Genomic DNA, 21,209 nt, shown 5'->3' with positions numbered 1-21,209 from the left:
GATTCTCAGCTTAGAGTTTTGGCGAATGACTTAAATACAAAATCTGAAATCACTTCTGGACAGATTGTTATTTATAATCATACAAACAACATATAATAAATAATTTTTTTATGATATATTATGAGAACATTTTTTTCTATTTTCTAATCGTGAAGCAACTTGGGCTGTTCAGTTAAAAATCAAGTTGATAAATGATTTTTTAATTTTGATAAAAAACTATGCAACATAAATTTTTTTAGTTAAATTAAAAGTATTTATATAATAGAATTAAAATTGATAATCTTTTGTTTGGTTTATGTATGTGTACGTGCACATCCCTGTGTGTATATGTGTTTTCACGTGCACACATGCTCATATGTGCTAATATGTTGATTTGTCTTATCATTGAGCTTCAGTTAAAACGCAGATTTTATTTTAGTAGGTTATAGGTTATTTAATAAATTCAAAAATATTATGAATTAGATAGTGTTAGTTTTGCTGCCTTGAATATTAATCATGTAAAACATTGTTGTATATTATGCGGACAAACTGATTTTAATGTCCATTATATTCAGTAAGTTATGATCTTTTTCTTGTTTATTTATTGGTTTAACTGCTTTATTTTTATTCTATTTATAAGATATTTTTATGATCAAATTCTTAACCCATTAATTTTTTAGATCGGTTGTAGTATGTGGGATATTTACTTTAACTGTGTTTGGAATCGGTTAAGTTATACGACAAAGAAAATTTTTCAAGAAGTAATTCCTGGGTTTTATATCTATATGTTTTAATTATTAAATTGGTTTATTTATTTCATTAATTTTGCTAGTGTTTAATACAATGTCCGCTCAACATAAATATTAATGAAATATTACTGTAAAATAAATAAATTGTTTGGTGAATCTATTATACAAGAATAAAAATTATGAGCTGAAATGTTAAAAGAGTTATTGATTTATTTTATTAACTGAGATCCAATAAAAACATCGACTTACCTCACAATTATTAGTACTTCAAGATAAAAATTATGTGATTTAAAGAAAACTTGTGGTTTTTAAATTTTATCTGCGTTGAAAAAAATTTTAATTTTTTACAATTTAAAAAAGAATTGGTTGCTAGTTTTTGTTAAATGGGATTGACTGCTATGGTTGTTACCTTCTAAAAACTGCCAATAAATTACAAAAGACTGCACTCGATATTCTCAACGTCAATGATATACAACTATTTCATTCAAGATGGTATTGGTTTAGACTAACAACAACTTAGATTCAGTTTTAGTTGTTTATTTTTAAAAGATTACTTAAAACATAAGCTCAAGAATGTTTTCAGATAATCTGTGTCATCTAATGTTCACTGCTGGGGCTGAGTGTTTTAATTAGTATAATAATGAATTTTCATCAAAATTATTACAGCTTTATTTAAGAAACATATAGAATACAATTTTTATCATTTTATACTTCTTATATTAATTAGTTTTATTGTACATATTTTTTTGAAACAAACATTATAGTCAGATCTCACATGTTTCAAAACATTTAATTTTTAATGGCCCTTTGACAGCTTCCTAGGAGTGTTGTCAACCAAATATGAATAAAGGGTAAGTAGCTTTTCACATTGTCATACAGTAATATTTGTTTTCTTGCGGTCATAACAGATCTAGAATAAGTAAATTTATTACTTTGTTGATTATTTTGTCATATCACTTCTGACAATTTATAGAATTTATTATCAAATGTTGCTTTTATTAATCAGTTCCTTTTTTTATATGATGTATTATTTTTATCAAGTTTTGTGAAACATTTATCGATCAGATTAAAATATGATGGAAGAGGCAGAAGAATTTGGAGATTGATGAACTTTAAAGAAGTGGATGCGATAGAAATATAAGAAGGAGAATGATTTCTGGAACTTGTACTAAGGAGATAAGAAACAATATTACAGAAAACGTATGTAGGAAACTATAATGAAAACAACTATTATAAAACACCAATTATGAGGGGGGGAGAATGAACTAAAGAATGATCTTACGTTATTGAAAGCCAGTGAAAACATGGAAAACGATAGAGAGACATGTTTATTGTGAGAAGGATAAAAACTGCTGCAATAGATCTATTCTGCACATGACTATTTAAGAAAGTACTGATTTAATTTTTTATGCAATTATTTTAATTGTTCAGCTGATGGTGCAATGGAGGACTGCATCACCAGAAAAGTGTTCGTTATTGTGCTTACTATTTTACTTATTTTTAGATTCGTAATGCCTGATAACATTCTTATATTCAAAGTATTTTCACATGAAAATTCAAGAAATTAGTTGGAAAATATATTGAAAAAAAATGTTTATCTGCATTTGTGAGAGACTTAATTCATGAATGTAACTGTATTCTTACATCATTTACCTCTATTTGTTTTCTTTTTTTTTATCAAGGCAGAGTAGAAATATATTATATGATCCTGCATTCTAGATATCCATGTCATTTCTCTCATTCCTTTTTAAATTTTTATCAAGTTTTTTCTATAAAAAACTCAACTGTTTTCTCAAATAGGCAATGTTCTTTTATAGGACCGTCAAAATTTAAAGATTAACTTAACAAAAGAAGAAGCTACTAACCATTAATCTTCTACGCTAAATAAAAACAAGTAATTTTGTAGTTATTTTAATCTGGCATTGATTTCTAAAAATCAAAATTCAATTAATTTTAAAAGTTATTATTTTTTAGTTTTTAGTGCATGCAGTGTTTTTATTTAAAAAATTAATTTTACTGTTTGGTTTGAGCAGAGAATTTCTTAACCAAATTATAATAACATATATTTTTTGTTTAATTATGCGATCGTTATAGTAAAATTAGTTCAGTAATAAGCTTCTTTGCCCCAGTTCCTTTCCTAGTAAATAATAAAGATATTCATACCAAAGAAAAAACTCTTGCGCATTTCTGTGCAAGAAGACAGACTTTTCGTTTTTGACGCCCTTATTTTGCAGTCAGAAGCGCATTGATTTTCAGAGTACAACAAATTACAAATGTTTATTTAATGAATAGACCCTACACACAAGCCTCAAGTTTCAACTCGCTCACTGCATAAGGTGTATGAAAAATACACCACTTCATAGTCAAAATAACTTCAAATTGAGGTTGTGTTGTCTGTTGTCGACATTAAATTGAATGTAACTCAAGAATGACTGACCAATCTTCATTAAATTTTCACATGCACAATTTCAGATAAACTACTGCTACAGCATATTTAAATTTTAATGAAATTGATTTATTAGTTTTTGAGATTTTCTAGTCACAAAATTTTCAAATTTTTTGGAACAATTGAGTGTAACTAAAGAACAACTTGCCAATCTTCATATATATAAAATTACATTTTAAGTGGTATTTTCATATTCCTCATGCCTTAAAACCTAAAGAAAATTAAATTTCACCCCTCCCAATCCCACTGTGCGACCAGAAATAAAATCATACTTTTCTTTGTAAAATGTAAAAATATATATTTTTTTTATATTCTGATAGCTACAAAATAATTTTATACATTCATTTCCAAATCAGATTGTTTTTTATCACAAACCTTTTTTACTTTGTATATTGAGAATGTAAACTTACTGTCTTAAAGGATTTTATTTTAATGTATTAGTCTAGTTAAAAATAAATTTTTTAATTAACCCCAATTTTGCATGTTATAAAACATAGGTTTTTCCATTATGTAAATGCTTTTAAGTAGTAGTATAGTAATAGTAGTTGATTACACAGTTTTTAAATTACCGATTACCTTGAGAATGATCTTTAGAGTTTTAAAAAAAAAACTTCTACTGTGTGAGTTAGTTTATTGTATAGACTACTCCTGTTATTTAAAAAGATAAGATTACAAGCGTTTTAGAAACATAACAACAATTAAGAGTTTTTGTAGTTTTCGTAGTTCAGTTGTGTTGTATCATAATTATTCTACTGCTGGTAATTATAAAATTAGTATTTTGTCTATTTTATACTTAATAGATGAAAGAATTTTCTTGATGTGTATAACTCCATAAAAATTAATGTCTATATTTAACTGTATAATAATAGAGTGAAGTTTGAAGTGCTGTGCTGGTTTTTTATGTATACATATCTTCATAATTCAAATATGATATGGAATATTAATGAATGAACCACCAATGCTATAGTAAGAACATAATTGAAAGGTACTGTTCAATCCTTAGTCTTTATTTTATCCATACATATATATTATTATTGCATTAATAAAATAAAGACTGAAAATATAAGAATCAGATGGTGCTTCTCATTTGGTGAGTTTTGTTTTTTCTGTTTCATTCATTACAATGACTGCATTTTAATAGTCTAGCAAATTGCATCCTAGCAGAGGAATGTACTTATTTATAAAGATAGATTCTCATTCACTTAGTTTTAACAAAATTTAATTTAAACAGTTCATCTTTTCAGTCACCTATGTAGAAAAAAATTGAACTATAATTATAATTCAAAATTGATATATTCATGTGATCTGAGAAAGCTGTGAATGCACGTAACACAAAGAAAGAGGAGAAAAGTAATGTGCTATAAGTAAATGAAAATTTATTTTTATAAATAACCGCATATAAATATAGAATAAAACGTTGTTTATTTTATCATTTTAAAACATCAATAATAATTTTAATAAATATTAAACGGTATAAATTCTGGGCTCATAAGCCTTTAATAAAACAGTAGCAGAATATAATGAGATTTCATTCAGTGATGTTCGACTTAAACAATTCATGGGAAGTGGTTTGTCATTACTTCACCCCCTTAAAATTTCAGCATCCTACTCATCAAAATATTTTAGGTGTTTTGAAAACAATTGTTGATATAAATATATAAATTTGTTTTAGAGGAATATTCATGTTGAGATGTTTTCTGTATCGATTTATAGAAATAATGTTTTGTTCAGATAAAAATATCATCATCCTATTAAATAAAAAATGATATCTTGCATAACGTATTTCCCAAAATAATAAGAGATAAATTAACTTTTGATGTTTACTTCTATTAATTTAATGTGAGCAGAACAAATATAGACATTAATAATAATAAAATCGCAATCAGCATGCCAAAATAGCAAACTTAATTTAACAGTTTATATAAAAACATTACAATTCATGGATACATTGACATTATTTCCTGTAAAAGTTAATAGTTGTCATGATTAACTGAATTAAATAATAATTACAGATAACTAGTTATTAATTTTTCAAATCCTGCTGTTCACCTTATCACACATGTACATACGATAACAAATATAGAAAATAATCTAGAAATATTATTAGTACATTAAAAAATTTGAGTATTTAGAAAAATAGCCTATTTACAAATAAGCACATTCTTATTAATAAATAAATAAATTTTGAATGTGATGAATTATTGAAAAATCAGCACAGCTTTTTAAATCACTAGTTTAACTATAACCAATATTTAATAAACTTTACCTTGACGATTAATTTTTACATGTAATTATGATACCTGATGTAGTATTTTATAACTGATTATGAATCAGCAGATTTGAAAAACTTTTTATATAAATCGGTAACTTTATATTAACTTTATTTTGATGATTCCATATGTAATTTTTGTTATTAATTATTACTTAAAACATAATGCACTAGATATTATATTTAATAGAATTAAAGTGAAAAGTGTATATACAAAATGTGTGTGTATGTATATATGCTAATCACCCTACATTTCATGCAAGATTTACATAATTGATGCCTGAAATATTCTCAAACTTAGCTTGTGCGGTATAATACTGGCGTGATTTAAATATAGAGAAATTTATATTATATGTAACATGTACTCTGCTTTAATATTTCATATTATGTGATTATGCTATTTCAGAATACATTATATCGGTTCTAATTATGTCTATCATAGAGAAGTCTTAATGTGTGGAGAGTTTTTCATTGTATTAAATCTTTTATTTTTACTATTAATTATTGAAATACTATGAGGCTTGGCTGATAAATTTTGCACACTAGCGTGCTACACGAAGACAAAAGGTGCTATTGAGTTCGGTGTGGCAGCACATGATAGCTAAAATTCCCCTCTACAAACTTGCAATAATCCGTTTACCGGTTTGTTTTCAGTAGCAGTTAAAATGGAGTCGAGTACAGCCAGTATGTCAACACAGTTAAAACAGCGCACAGTGATCAAATTTGTAACAGCAGAAAATGTGAATCCTATGAATATTTTTCATCATTTAAAAGCGGTTTACGTAGTGAAACTGTTACAGGAGTACTGTGAATAGGTGGGCGTTGAAATTTTGCGAATGTGAAGCTGGTAAAGTGAGAATTGAGGATGCACCTCGCAGCAGACGACCAGTTTCTGTGACCGATGAGAAACATCAAAAGGAGGTGGACGATTTGCTTCAAAATGACAGGCAAATCACCTAGCAACACATCACTTTTCAGTTAGGCATATCTAAAGAAAGTGTAGGCCATATTATCGAGCAGTTGGGTTGTTGTAAAATCTGTGCACGATGGGTACTGCATAAACTCTCTCATGGCTCTCCGGAAGCTGAAGTTTGATCCTATTCCGCATCCACCATACTCACCGGATTTGGCTACGTGTGACTTCCACTTCTTTCCTCATCTCAAGAGAGATGAAATTGTAGCCAATTTGATCAAGAAAGACCCCCAGAATTTTTCAGTGATAGAATGCAAAAACTTGTCACGTTGAGAAAGGTGTATTGGTGTAAACAGAGATTATATTGAAAAATAAATACTGCATTTTGTAGCCAAGGTGTTGTACTTTTATTCAGTTTTTATTTCATTCTAATATCTCTTTTCATTCTCATGCTACGCATATGTGTGCAAAATTTATCAGTTGATCCTCATAAAATTAAAAGATTTGTTTCATCGTATTTCCTTTTGTCTTTTTAATTGTTTAATATATATTTTGATGACCTGTAATTGTAAAATTTTTTGTTTTATTTACGTTAAAGTTTTGTTTTCATAACAAATTGTACGGTGTAAGTTTGAATTTATTCTATAATATAGTTATAAAAATTAAAAAAATTGTTTCAGCAATGCCGATGCCGTGGTTTGGAATGGACATCGGAGGTTCACTCTCAAAGCTTGTCTATTTTGAACCTAAAGATGTGACACCTGATGAAGCAAATTCTGAAATAGAGACATTAAAAAATATAAGGAGGTATCTTACTAAAAATTCTGCATACGGTTCGACTGGTCACCGTGATATTCATCTACAGGTATATCTATATACTATTAATAATTTGTCACTTATAATGTAAAGTTATTTACTTATAATCAACCTTCGGTATAATAATTTTTTGATGTAGTAATATTTTAGATTATTCATTTGTAAAGTATTAAGAAAAATTGACAGTACTTTTATAATAATCATGTAGTCATTATCACTCTAAAATATACAGCATTCAACAGTGAACCTGACTTAGAAATGGTTTATTTTTAATTTCCAGTTTAACGTATCGCATGCCCAGCATTTTTGTCCATTGTCTGAAAGTATCCTGATTTACTTTTTTGAACATGTAAATTGGGTCGCACATTTTTTGTTTTATCCTTTTATTTATTGAAAATTATAATTTTTAAGAGCATTATCATGTTTCGAAAAGTTTATAGGAGGTAACTAAGGGGTTGATTGCTCTATGTCATGAAAATTTATTTATTTAAGAAGAAAAAATACTTCATTCTTGTTATGTAATATTCATAGTTTACTTTTCAGTTCTTCATGTCTTTTTCTCACTTCTCCTACATTTCATTATCACTGAATAAGTCTTAATTAATTGAATCATCTCTCAAGATGATCTCTTTGTATAAAAAGTACTGATAAAATATAAATTCAAATGAGAAGGATAAGATCTATTCATAACACAAAATAAAACAAAACAATTAATTTAAAAGACTTACTAAAAAAATGTTTGAATTACTACTTAAAGATAGCATAAATTATTCCATGTGATCATTATTTCAGAATTTAATGACTAAAACTTTCAATATTACAATATACAAAATAAACAACACAGCATGCCGAGTTCAGGCATTGTTTTTCTTCATGACAACACTCGTCTGCATACTGTAGTACACACTCGATGCCAGATCAACAGTTTCAAATGGGAGTTGTTTAAACATCCTCCATACAGGCGTGATTTGACTCCCAGTGATTATCACTTTTTCCCGAAAATAATATAGCAACGCAGTATTTTGAAAATGTGGAGGAATTGAAAATTGATATTACTACCTTGGTTAATTCACAAGTGGGGCAGAGTTTTATTACAAGTTTATTCAAAAACGTGTGTGTATGTATTTAGTATTTCTTTTGTATTATTATTTTTCTTGCATTTTTAACTGCTCTATATTTCAAATTGGATTGTGTAAAAAGATTATCAGTTTTAACAATTATTTATTTTTAATTCTGTACATTAAACAGGATCGTATTCATGAATATTTGTTCGGCTATGTTTGTTCATATTCGGTAGCATATAATTATGCCAGTTAATTAAAAAATGTTATATTGTTGAATGAATGAATTTATGTTATAATAGGTAATGAATGAACCTTGTGTTGGTACTCGTATATCTTTAAATGATAAAACATGGTACTTCAAACAGCGGTATTAATACTTTTTTTTTTTTTATTATTTGCTTAAAGAGTAATTGTATTCTGACTATTTGTAATCTCTCTTAACAAGGGAAAATTAATCTAACCACATGTTGATTTTATCTAACATGTGTTAGTCATCACTTCCCAGAGCAAATAAGTTTAATAAATTAGAAAATATTTTCTGTTTATTATTTAACAATCACTAACACAGTAAGTACTGATCTCTCTTTGTTTTCATTCTCAGTTGGTACTTTTTGTACTTATAATATTCCGTATTCAACTCACATTTGTGATGCTAATATTGTGAAATGTAAATTTTAAAATTGAAATACAAATACTAAAGATTGCAATAAATTAACAAGCTTTAAGAGAAATATTCAGGAATATTTATTGTAAACATGAGATATTGTGCTATTCTGTTTGAAGGCTGATGAATATCAGCTGTATAAATTCCATCTGTTACAAGAATATAAATGATAGTGCATTAACAGAACAAAATATCGCAATTGGCCATTTTGGACTAGTGTCTATAAGCAACGATAAAGAGTTGCAGGGTATAAGGACTAACTTACCTACTCTCATGAAATAACATCACTTATGCATAATAGCAACTTGTATTCTAACGTATTCATGTGTGTATCTAATGTGGCAATGTTCCTGAATTCCATTATGTTCTTAGTAAATAAAATACTATATAAGTTTAAATAAATTTTGAAATTATCTTATTAGCAAATTTTGACTAAATATTTATAGACTAAAATTTGTTTAATTCCACATAAATTATTGCTAAGATGGATCATATTTTTAAAGGGATGTATTTTATCAAATACTTTTCAAAGTAGCATGTCCCTCCTTAACACATTTCCCTTTGGGAGTTGAATAACCATAATTTATAATGGAATAGAGTTGAATCTGTAATTAAATTCTTTTAAATTATGTTGCAGTAAATCTATCGTGGAGTCAGCTGCTTCTTCATCATTCTTCTCCCTTGAATAGAATTATTTGCACGAGAGCCTTCATAAGAAAAAGGCTTATCTAAACTTGAATATTTCTAATCTTTATGGAGGAGACCTTATCCTTATAATCATATAATCAATTAAATTTCAATTTAAGTTGATTTTGTGTAATTAATCAACTTAAATTTCTTTGTGATTTAAACTAAGTGTAGCTTCTTTCAAGTTACCTTCTTATTTGCATAGTATGTTCTTAATTCATGTTGTTTTTTTTTATTTTTGCAATATTTATTAAGCACTTAATGAATGAGGAAAACATTTTCTTAGAAAATATATGATTATACATTTCCAAGGTTAGAAACGTTTTACCTTAGTATTAAATTTATTATTAGTTAACCATAATTATTATTTCAAGACCAAATGGCCAATTTTAAGTTTATGCTGGTCAGATGATTTTGTCTACAATTACTGCTGGCAAAATTAAAATGGCTGCACCTTCTTTCAGGAATCATTTTTTAGTCTACCTTTTCACCAGTGTATTCCATTATTTTATCACTGTGGTATGACAGTTTGCTTCTCAAAGGCATACACCAAGCTTCATCACATAACAATAAGGTTCAACAGTCCCTAAGGGGATTAAATGACTCCTACTCTCATTACATTTATAGAAAAGTAAAGAGCCTGTAATTAGTAATTTATTTTTGAAACCTTAACCCTACATTAAACTCTGTACATCAGTGCCAGTGTACCTGTAAAAAAATTTCATTCTTATAAAACTGATAGACAAAAAAAAATTTTAATGTTTCTCCAACTGAGTTACCATTTCTTGAATTGCTTTTTTTCGTACATTACAGATTGTAAATACAATTTTTCTATCGCCCTTAGTTTTAAATAAATGACTCTTCAAAAAAAATTAAGAGAAAATGCAGTTAAAATCTGTAAAATTTATAATTCTGCATGTCCATACCTGTGTTAGAATGATTATGCTGATGCTTTTCTCTTATAAATAGCCTCAGGCACATCCCGAATTAATGTCCAACAGTAATCGCCTAGCATGTTAGTATTCCATTTCCCTTTATAGTGGCTTTCTGTCACCGAAATGCCTTGGTGGAAATGTTCACTGTGTTTGTCACTTACATCTCCGAGGTTGTTCGTGGAAAAATCCAGATGTGAGTGGAGGAAATATATTTTCAAAGATATATTACATCTCATAGCTCTGTATGAAGTAAGAAGTTGATTAAAAATATTGTGGTAATTGTTGGATTTTTGTTTGCTGTGAAAATGTTTGCAAACGTCTTTAAATGAAACCCAAGCTGCACATTCTGTATTATTTAATATCAAGTTAAATACATCAACTTTGATCAACTCTCTTATTGTAGGACCAACAAATATTCTTTCTTTAATTTTTCCTTCACTTACGTTCAGAAATTTCTGTCTGATGGACAAAAATTCAGGACTATCCTTATTCATTACTTTTACAACAATTTTCATTAGTCCTAACTTGATTTGGAGAGGGGGTAAAAATATTTTTTTGGATTCAACCAAATTTTTTAGGCTCATGAATAATATTTTTCCCATATAGAGTTAAGTTGTCTCATTTCTTCCACTCTTTGGTAACATAATGTTTATCCCTAGCTCGGCTGTTCCAATTGCAAAGAAAACATGTACTTAAACCTAACTGCATGCTAACAAAATAGCTATAACTTTCAAATCACCAGCTATGTTCCAGCTATGTTTTTTATAATTTATTTTTTCAAGAACGTCTTTCATCAAATTGTATGTCTCTTTCAAATTAATACCATAAGCGATTGGTATCGAAGGATATTTGTTATCATTGTGTAGTAGATCCACTTTTAAGCTATACTTGGAAGAATCTATGAAAAGGCGCCAGTCCTCAGGTTTATGAACTTGTCCTAAGTGCAACATAAGTTCACCAATATTTCTGCAATAAATCAAATTATTTTCATCAATAAAGTACTGAAAAAGTTCTTTTTGTTGGCTTCGAAAGCCCAACATTTTTATATTTATTTGAAGTAAATTCCAACCTTGCAGTCTTGATCCTAACAGTTCAGCTTGATTTTCTGATAAATTTAAATCCCTAAACAAGTCATTTAATTCACGTCGTGATATAAGATGTGGGTAATTGGAAGATAAATCAAAATCATTGTTGTCTTCTTCAGTACTGCCTGATTCTTCATTGCTGCTTTTGAAACATACATTCACAGGTCGTTCAGGAACTGGAATAATTTCACTGTGAGCTACAGGTCTGATTGCAGATTGCAATGAAGGATATTTTACAGTATGTTTAGATTGTTTAGCAATTCCAGACACACTTGTTAAACAAAAGTAACAATCAGTTACACGATTCTTGCCAAACCATAGGTAACCTTCCGTTTACCTTTCAGCCATCCTCTTAAATGTACAGAACAATTAATGCATACTATATGAGAAGCCCACGTCTTATCCTGATCAACAATTTTACACTGAAAGTACAAATGTTATGCTTTTTTAATTAAAGGTGTAATGGTTTTTTCTATTTGATTTTACAGTAAACTCACCACATACATAACAAAAGACGTCCACATCATGTACAAAATTTTGAGGTATTATGACACTGCACTGTTAACAAACTTAAGACGGCAATAAGACTGAACAAAATTAATGCATTCCTAAATCCAGTGCTTAATACAAACAACACAGCTGTGTTTTCAGCTACATGTTTTGGCCTGCACATACGTGATTAATCTTGTCCATGAAGGCTCACAGATCAGTAATAGATATTATGTCATAATATGATATGATTTAATTCTTTGTCTAGTATTGTTTATTTATAGCTTACAAATTATGTTAACAAAGTTAAAAAATAAAAAATTAGCTAACAAAATACAATATAGAAGCTTAAAACTATACGTTGAAAAAATCAAAAAATCTTTTAATTAAAATTTAAAAATTTTCAAAAATGGTGGGTGATAGAAAGATTCTGAGTTCATATGCGTTTTCAGCATCAAATACACAGTAAAATCATGTTGTCGCATGTTAGGAAACAAAAATTATGTTTATCAGTGATAATCATTTCCCAGTTGAAATGTTTTTACTAAAATATTGTTGAGTGGAGATTTAAGCAACACCACATAAAGTTAATTTTTTTATTTTATTTAAATACTGAAGGTTAATAAAACATAATTTTGATACTTAAAGGATTTAATTCTAAGATTTTTCACTGCATATAATTTATTGTACCTTTTTGTAATATATAGGAAATAAATGGCTCTTCATTTTGTAAAAGATTGAAACTGGTCTATTCATGATTTATTTGCATAATAAATGAACAATTTCTTGGTTCCTTTTTATTTGCATAGCATGTTCTTAATTTATGTTGTTTTTTTTAGGATTTTTGTAATATTTATTCACTACTTAGAAGAACTTGGCTTTTACTTTTTCAGATACTTTTAGTCATCAGTATGTCATTGTTTAGCATACTGATGCTGATACTCTTAAATCTATGCTTTAGTTTGTATAATATGTATAGAAATTTAAAATAAGGGGAAAATTCTTTTCGTTTCTGTCTGTTTTTTAAGAAAATTACACATTTTCTGTTAGGAGTTAATAATTACATCATATTATTTACGTTGATATGCTACCAGTTTTATAAATGCATCATAATTGTTAAATTTTTCCTGTCTATTTATTGATTTATAATGTACAAGATTCAGTTAACAAATTCTTATTTTTGTTTGGATATGATGTTTAATAAAATTTTCTTAATTAAATAATTAGTTATCTGTTTGATCTTGTTATTAAATTAATTTTGTGTTTAATCTATAAATTACCTTTTTGTTTCAGATGGATAATGTTGAAGTGGGTGGTAGAAAAGGTACGTTACATTTCATAAGATTTCCAACATCGGAAATGGGAAATTTCCTTGATCTAGCTAAAAGTAAAGGTATGGCAACCTTGATAACAACTGTTTGTGCTACAGGAGGAGGTGCTTATAAATTTGAGGAAAGCTTTAGAAGAGTAAGCATTATATTTTTGTTATAAATTGTAATATTTTTTTTTTTTTTACTTTTTTCTTTCTAAGAAAATGGAAGTGTTATGATGATATCAAAAAAGTATTAAGATAAAAACCTAATGATTTGATTGTATATTATATTAGTGTGTCGGCTTTTACCAAAATATGGATTTGCTTTAAAGGAATACTTCTAAATTTTAAAAAATTTGTATGAATTGTGATAAGTTTTCTCCATGTGGCTTATATATTGAGAGAACTCAACATTCAATCATTTTGTGTGGTACGCACTGTGAACAGATTTTACGGTAGCCCAATTGAAATAATGTGGCCTGGATTTTTGATATGCCTTTCTGTGTGGTGATGCATTGTTGTGTGATGCAATGGTTATTTTGAATCTATCTATTCACCTTCTTTTGGGGTTTCTCATCAGTCACAAAAACTGATCGTCCATTGCAAGGTTCATCCTCATTGTTTTGATGCGCAAAATTTTATTACTCACATACTCAATATTTAGTATTACTCGCATACTTAGTACTTTGATCAACAACTTCATCACCATAAACAACTTTTAGATAATGATAAATGTCACTAGTGTCAATTTTTTCTGCTGTTAAACATTCAGTCTCTGCACATTCTTTTAAACACATTGTCATACCAGGCATATTCGATGATGATGACAGAAATGAGGATTTGGTTCAGTGAGTTTAAAAATTTCAGTTTTAGAGGTATGAAACTAGAAGGTGCAGTTTTTCCCTTGTGCAATATTTTGTTCTCCTGTTGCGGTCTAGTGTGCATTACATTTCAGCTGGTCCTTATAGAATAATTTAGATAACAAAAAGGTTTCAGTTAAGGAAAAATTCTGAATTCTTAAGACGTAGTTTTGTTTTATTGAATTAGTGTCAAACCATTACAAAAGTTGGATACATATGATTAACTAGAAAATAAAATTTTGAACCATCTAGTTTCAAAGATTCTTTATCTAAGATGTTTCAAAGACAAAATACTAAATACTTAATTATTACCTGTTGAATTTCAGTTGTAGAAGTCAAAATACCCTTTATTTTATTTTTTTACTTAATTTGTAAAAAAAAAAAATGATGTTTGATCTAAAGGGTTTTTTTGTGTTGAAATTATTAAAAAAATGTGATATATTCTCTTTAATGTTATAATTATCATAATTCATCTACTTGTGAACAAAAAAGTATATCCTACTTCCTATATTATAAACAAATTATGTTGTTTTAAATTTTAAATTTATATTAATTTGATAAAATTGAATTGTTTTTACTGAAGTCAGAATTGTTTCTTTGAAGATTTTTTTTTTAAGTGGGTTATAAATAAACAATTAAGTAATGGAACAATATATAAATCTGACTACTCCTGTAATTTATTTTATTACCTGCTTTCTTTGAATCTTTTGAAATTTTTTTTATAAATCATGGTAGTTAGGAAGAAAATATTTTTTCTAATTTAATTTTTTGAACATGGCACCGTTTGATATAATAACTATTATATATAATTTTAAAAAACGGCCTACCAAATTCCAGTTTAATTTCCTCAAGCGCTTTTGGCTATTCTCCATCTGCAAGAGGAATATAATAATGATTAAAATTATAAAACTACCTTAATTGAATTATATATATATATATATATATATATATATAGCAATTGATCGTCATTTTATTATTGTCAAAAGTTAAAGTTTAAGTCTAAGTGACTATGTCCGTATTTTAATAGTTTCTCAGTTGTTATCTTTCCTATTATATTCCTCTTGAAGATGGCAGAATAGCCGAAAGCGCTTGAGGAAATTAAACTGGAATTTGGTAAGCTGTTTTTTAAAATTATATATAATATTTTTTCTCCCCTGCATTTTGTCAGAATGAAAGTTAATGAGAAGAATTTACTAATAAATATGGAATATTAAATAGTTGTAAAATACTACAATCAAATGGTAAATGGTAGTAAATGACCTGATATGAGACATAAGTCAGTCACAGTAATGTGTACACTCTCAAAAATAACAAAACCAGATGTTAGGTTTATAAGGAAAAGTGAGGATTGGAATGCTTTCTCATTTCCTTCTTCAGTAATTTGAATAAATTCTAGTACTTTACCATAGGCGTATGAAAATGCTAGTGATTTAATCCTACAAGTAACACCTTCATTCTTCACTATAGATCTGTTCAGCAAAAATCATTAGTCTGTGTAGGGTTGTACAGTGAAAATCATTACTCTCAAAGAAATTTATGTCAAGACAGTTCAATTTAATCAAATTAATATTAATTAAAAATTTAAGATCAACATAATTTTTTTATAATATAGGAAGTAGGACAGTAATTTGTTTTTTTTCTGCCAACCTCCATGGCTGAGTAGGTAGTGGTGTCTCAGCAGTTTATACAGAGGTCCCAGGTTCGAATCTGTTCAGGCATGGCATCTTTTCATACGCTACTGATTTCCACCAGGGGTCAGTCCATTTGAAGTGTCCCAAAAAAACATAAGTTGGGTTGCTTGACCGATTCAAAAAAAATTGAAACTTACATTTGTTACCTACATGTTTCAGGATCTTAAAACTATTTATTTTTATTTTTTTATTTTTTATTTAAGCAGTTTACCTGTGGTGGCAGTTTTTGTTACAGTGTGCACACCTATTATTGTGATTTTAAGCGTTTACAGAAAAGATCATAACTAAAAACTATTGGTCCCGGAAGGATGAAACAAAAAAGCAACTTAATCATATTTTCTCAAATTAAAATAATGTCCAGTGGTTTATTTACCTATCTCTCTTTTGTCTGTGAGAAAATTACCAATTAAGTTGAACATGGAAAACAGTGAAATTTTACTTTTGGTAATTTTTTTCAAGAGGCAGGGATGGCATACACAGTTTGAATCATTTTTTTATATTTAGGTATGTGTTAGTAGTTTTATTATAAATAATATTAATGTTGATATACTTAACCCTAAATTTTTATGAATTTTTAAAAGCTAATTTTTTTTAAAAACTTCAAATTTTGGCTTTAAATAACTCATGGGGCTACTGATAAAAATTTTTAATTTGCACAACTAGCAGTGTTTTTGTAAATTTTTATGGCAAATAAAAAATTTTCTTGTGTATTATACCAATAAAAATGTTAGTCTCTCAAAAACCATGAAAAACCTGTTAAAAGCGATACCATTTTGACTTACTAAATAAGTGCTACAAAGAGGTTTCTGTCTTCTTTGCACTTTACATTTTTTATGTATTTTTTATATTTAGCCCCTATGTTGTTGAAGTTGACGTTTTCAATATTTTTAAAATAATTTTTTTTTAATTATAAATAATAGGTTATTTAATGATAACTTAACCAATACTAGTAACCAAATACAATTTGATTCAACAATGCTTGTAAAACTTATGCAAACTGAGGTTTCAATGAGTAGCCTTCATCTTTTTTCAAGAATTTATTTTTTAGCTTTTATTGGTTTATTTTTGTAAATACTATCGAACAAAAAATAAATTGTAGCAAAATTTTAATTATTCTACAATGAAATAGTCTGTCTTTATAGCAATGAAAGTTTATTATTTGTTTAGTGTGGTTAACCAACAGCTGTGATATCTCTTCTTATAATTCTCTTGAAATTGTGTGAGAATGACCTATCACTGTTTCGATGGAGGTAATACACCCAAAATGCTACAAGCAGCATCCAATTGTTCAATATTGTGATGTATTGCTCTTGGTCTTCGCATTTTCATAAAGTTCTTAGTTTTTCTGAAAAAAAAACACTTTTGAAACAGTTAACATGTTTTCATGATTTTACAAACACGAGTGACATCTGAATTAATACGTAAAAAAAAAAGTTGTTTGGTTTTCATCACTAAATTCATGAATTTTAATGAGTTCTTTTGGCACCGCACCATACACTGTTTTATGGCACTCTTCATTCACATTAATTCCTATGGAACATTGTTTTTCCATTGTTTAATATGAAGTTCTTTGAAAATAATGTAAAAATTTAACTGATTTTAAAATTTTCAAATATAATATTATTAAGGAAAACTTATTTATTTAATAAACATTTCCAAACACAGGATGAAATTTGAGACACTCGGTAAAGATGTGAACAGGTCACTTACTAATGTCAGACTGACCAGTCTGTAACTGCAAAGCTAAATGATGCAATGAGCATGTTGCAACATGAATTTTCCTGATGACTGGAAGTAACTTAGGCACCTTTTATCACCAACCCCATCAGAGTTATTTGAAGCAAAAATTTGAATTTAAAATAAAATTAGTTTTCAAAAATTCATAAAAATTTAGGGGTAAGTATATCACTATTAATATTATTTATGGTAAAACTACTAACGTATACCTATATACAAAAAAAATATTTCAAACTGAATATGTCATCCTTGGCTCTTGAAAAAAATTACCAAAAGTGAAATTTCACCATTTTTCATGTTCAACTTTGTAATTTTCTCATAGAAAGAAGAGAGATAGGCAAATAAACCACTGGACCCATCTGTTACCTTGAGAAGATACGAATAAATTGCTTTTGTTTCATCCTTCCAAGACCAAAGGTTTTTTAATTATGATTCTTTCCATAAATCCTTACAATCACAAAAATAGATGTGCACACCATTAAAAAATGGTCCCCACAGGTAAACTGCTTAAATAAAAAATTTTAAAAAAAGTTGTTTTTAAGGTCCTGAGACATGTAGGAAACAAGCAGGGAGGTTTCAATTTTTTTTTTGAATTGGTCAAGCAAAACCACCCTTGGGTCACTTCAAATGGATTTCCCCCTGACCAGGCTAATGACCATAGTTGTTGATGGCCGCTCTTTAATAACAAATAAAATTACCATCTGTGTCGTTAAATCAATTATTATTTGAAAATAACTAGAATTAATTATTGTCGATTTCTTTATTTATTGTCTTTTAATTTTTAGGAAGTGAATATGAAATTAGCAAAGTTTGACGAGTTGGATTCATTAATTCGAGGAATGTTATATGTGGAAACAAACAATCCTCGTGAATGTTATTATTGGGCGGAACCAACAGAACCAGAAAGGTGTCATAAAGTTGCTTATGATTTTTCTCAACCGTATCCATTTTTGGTAAGTAATTAAATTGTTTAAATACTGATTAATTAGCATGATGAAATATTATGAAAAAAATTATTTCAAAAAACACCCACATTCTAAATACACGAGGAAAACATTACAAATGTGTCCACCCTTAAATTTTGTCTTCAGATATGTTTTTTTTTTTTTTTTATAAGATTTGAATATGAAAAAACAATAATAATAATCGGAATAACTTTTAGTTTTAGCCAATAACAATCTACCATGTATATTAAATTTGTTCATTAGTGTGATAAAATGCGGTTAATTTATTTTTATTTTTTTAAATCTAACTACATGAATTGTATTTGTTTTTTGTTTAAATTATTGCGCAGCCCTTCAGTTCAACATTAGTGTTACAGATTAGTTTACTAATGTGTAAACTATTTATTATTTACTAATGCATCATTCCTTTTGTTTGGTTATTTTATATTGTCTGTGTAACATCTATTACTATTGATGAAATTGCTGAGAAATGTTATTAATTCTTACTTCTCAATTCTGTATGTGTATATTACCTGTTTTAGATTATTACAGTAATGCATTGAATAATTATTAATTTTTTATATTTCATTTATGATACTTTTATCATTTATTTCTATGTTTTGGTATTATTTTCAGCTTGTAAATATTGGTTCTGGTGTTAGTGTACTAGCAGTTAACGGCCCGCACAATTATAGAAGAGTTTCAGGCACAAGGTATTTTATACTCGCTATTAATAAATGTATTAAAAAACTGGGTCCAGTTAATCTTTCTTTATAGTTTCATAACTTTGAATATATCTTCAAATCAAATTTTTTTAGATGAGGGAATTTAAATCCAACTTACTTCTTACAAAACTTGTTTATTGTGAGTAAACAACCGGTTTGTATTTTATTTTTTTGCATATTGTCAGGTTATGATGTTATTGTTAGCTACATGCTGGAACTGCAGGAGCATTAGAATGCAGGGTGTAAGAGAATACTGAACATGAGAGATGATCAATCCCTTATATAATCCTCTCATCAATTTTTCATTTCAAAGCATTATTTTTGAGCTACAAGATTTGAATCTATGTTTTTACAATTAAAATTGTAATTTGATAGTGGAGATTAAAATCTCCATTATCATTCCAAGAAAACTTATATTTTCAATTAGTAATATCTAATAACTTCACTAATAATAATAGTTTGACATCATTCCTACCTATCGTAATAGTGATTTTATTTCTAACTGTAGTATAAAATCTAAATTTTTTAATGTTGGATATATTTTCATTAATTGTAGTCTCATAAGCAAGATATTTGATTTGTGGCATGTGCTCTAGTACAGAATTATAGTAGATATTTTTAATTATTAAGTAAAGTAAAAATTTTCGCTGCCGTAAATATATTTGTAAAAGATTCTGTTTAATAAATTAAAGTTATTTCTTCTTTTATATTTCAAATTAAATATATAAGGGGCTATTCACAAAAGGGTTTAATATTTAACAATTACCCGACGAATAGTAAATGAAATCTAAATAATTAACTACAGCATAATAAAAAAGAGAGCAGTTATAGAATAAGGATATCGTACAATAAAGATAAAGAAAATGATAATAAACAAAAAAGTCCCATTTAAAATTCTTTATTAGATAAAACAGGATGTGTTATCCTGTGTCTGGATGAGGCGATAAACTGCATCCTTTATGCATGTATGCTACATAAAACCTGGAGCTTCTTGGTGTAAAACATTTTGGAAATTGAAAAATGTGTCGTAAGATGAAATGCTAACAGAGCACCCTAATTTTATTTAGGGTTTTGTTTGATTGTCGTTTTGTTGTATTAGTTTAATTATACTTATTTTATGTTTAATGTTACAGTTTAGGAGGTGGAACATTCCTAGGTTTATGTTGTCTATTGACTGGTTGTAATACTTTTGAAGAAGCTATTGAATTGGCTTCAGGCGGTGATAACACTCATGTAGATAAGTTGGTTAGAGACATATATGGTGGTGATTATGAACGTTTTGGTTTACCAGGCGATCTTGTTGCAAGCAGGTAAATTAATATTATTTAATGTTTAAATTATATATAAGTTTTTATTTTGAATTTTTATTGATGTATTTACAAAAGTATTTAGATAACACAGTAATAAAAACGTAAAAGGCTATATCTTTAAAATTCCCATCGCTTCAATAAATTTTCCACTGAATCTTGGAGTCATTTAATATTGTTAATTTTATTATTATTTGTATTTTTTTTGTCTTCAGTCATTTGACTGGTTTGATGCAGCTCTCCAAGATTCCCTATCTAGTGCTAGTCGTTTCATTTCGGTATACCCCCTACATCCAACATCCCTAACAATTTGTTTTACATATTCCAAATGTTGCTTGCGTGCACAATTTTTTCCTTCTACCTGCCCCTCCAATATTAAAGCGACTATTCCAGGATGTCTTAATATGTGGCCTATAAGTCTGTCTCTTCTTTTAAGTGTATTTCCAAATGCTTCTTTCTTCATCGATTTGCCGCAACACCTCTTTATTTTTCACTTTATCCACCATCTGATTTTTAACATTCTCCTATAGCACCGCA

At 27.9% G+C, this 21,209-nt stretch overlaps 1 protein-coding gene across 11 annotated transcripts in view; it reads left to right on the top strand.

Annotated features, from left to right (window-relative positions):
• fbl (pantothenate kinase 3 fbl) overlaps positions 1 to 21,209 on the top strand; it is a 171,368-nt gene that overhangs the window by 136,102 nt on the left and 14,057 nt on the right. For 9 of the 11 annotated variants that reach the window (XM_075365516.1, XM_075365517.1, XM_075365509.1 and 6 more), the window contains 5 exons: positions 7,037 to 7,221; positions 13,390 to 13,563; positions 18,482 to 18,649; positions 19,277 to 19,353; positions 20,499 to 20,675. In XM_075365516.1, coding sequence (XP_075221631.1) covers positions 7,039 to 7,221; positions 13,390 to 13,563; positions 18,482 to 18,649; positions 19,277 to 19,353; positions 20,499 to 20,675 — 779 coding nt within the window. In that variant the 5' untranslated portion in view covers positions 7,037 to 7,038. Of the gene's footprint in view, positions 1 to 413; positions 554 to 4,241; positions 4,265 to 7,036; positions 7,222 to 13,389; positions 13,564 to 18,481; positions 18,650 to 19,276; positions 19,354 to 20,498; positions 20,676 to 21,209 lie in introns of those variants that run through there. The other 2 variants (XM_075365514.1, XM_075365518.1) reach the window with 2 other exon arrangements.

The sequence above is a fragment of the Lycorma delicatula genome, chromosome 5, assembly GCF_047948215.1.
Source record: "Lycorma delicatula isolate Av1 chromosome 5, ASM4794821v1, whole genome shotgun sequence".
In the NCBI taxonomy this organism is placed as follows: domain Eukaryota; kingdom Metazoa; phylum Arthropoda; class Insecta; order Hemiptera; family Fulgoridae; genus Lycorma; species Lycorma delicatula.
The sequence above is the reverse complement of the archived record's forward strand: the minus strand, read 5'-3'. Positions and strand labels throughout refer to the sequence as shown.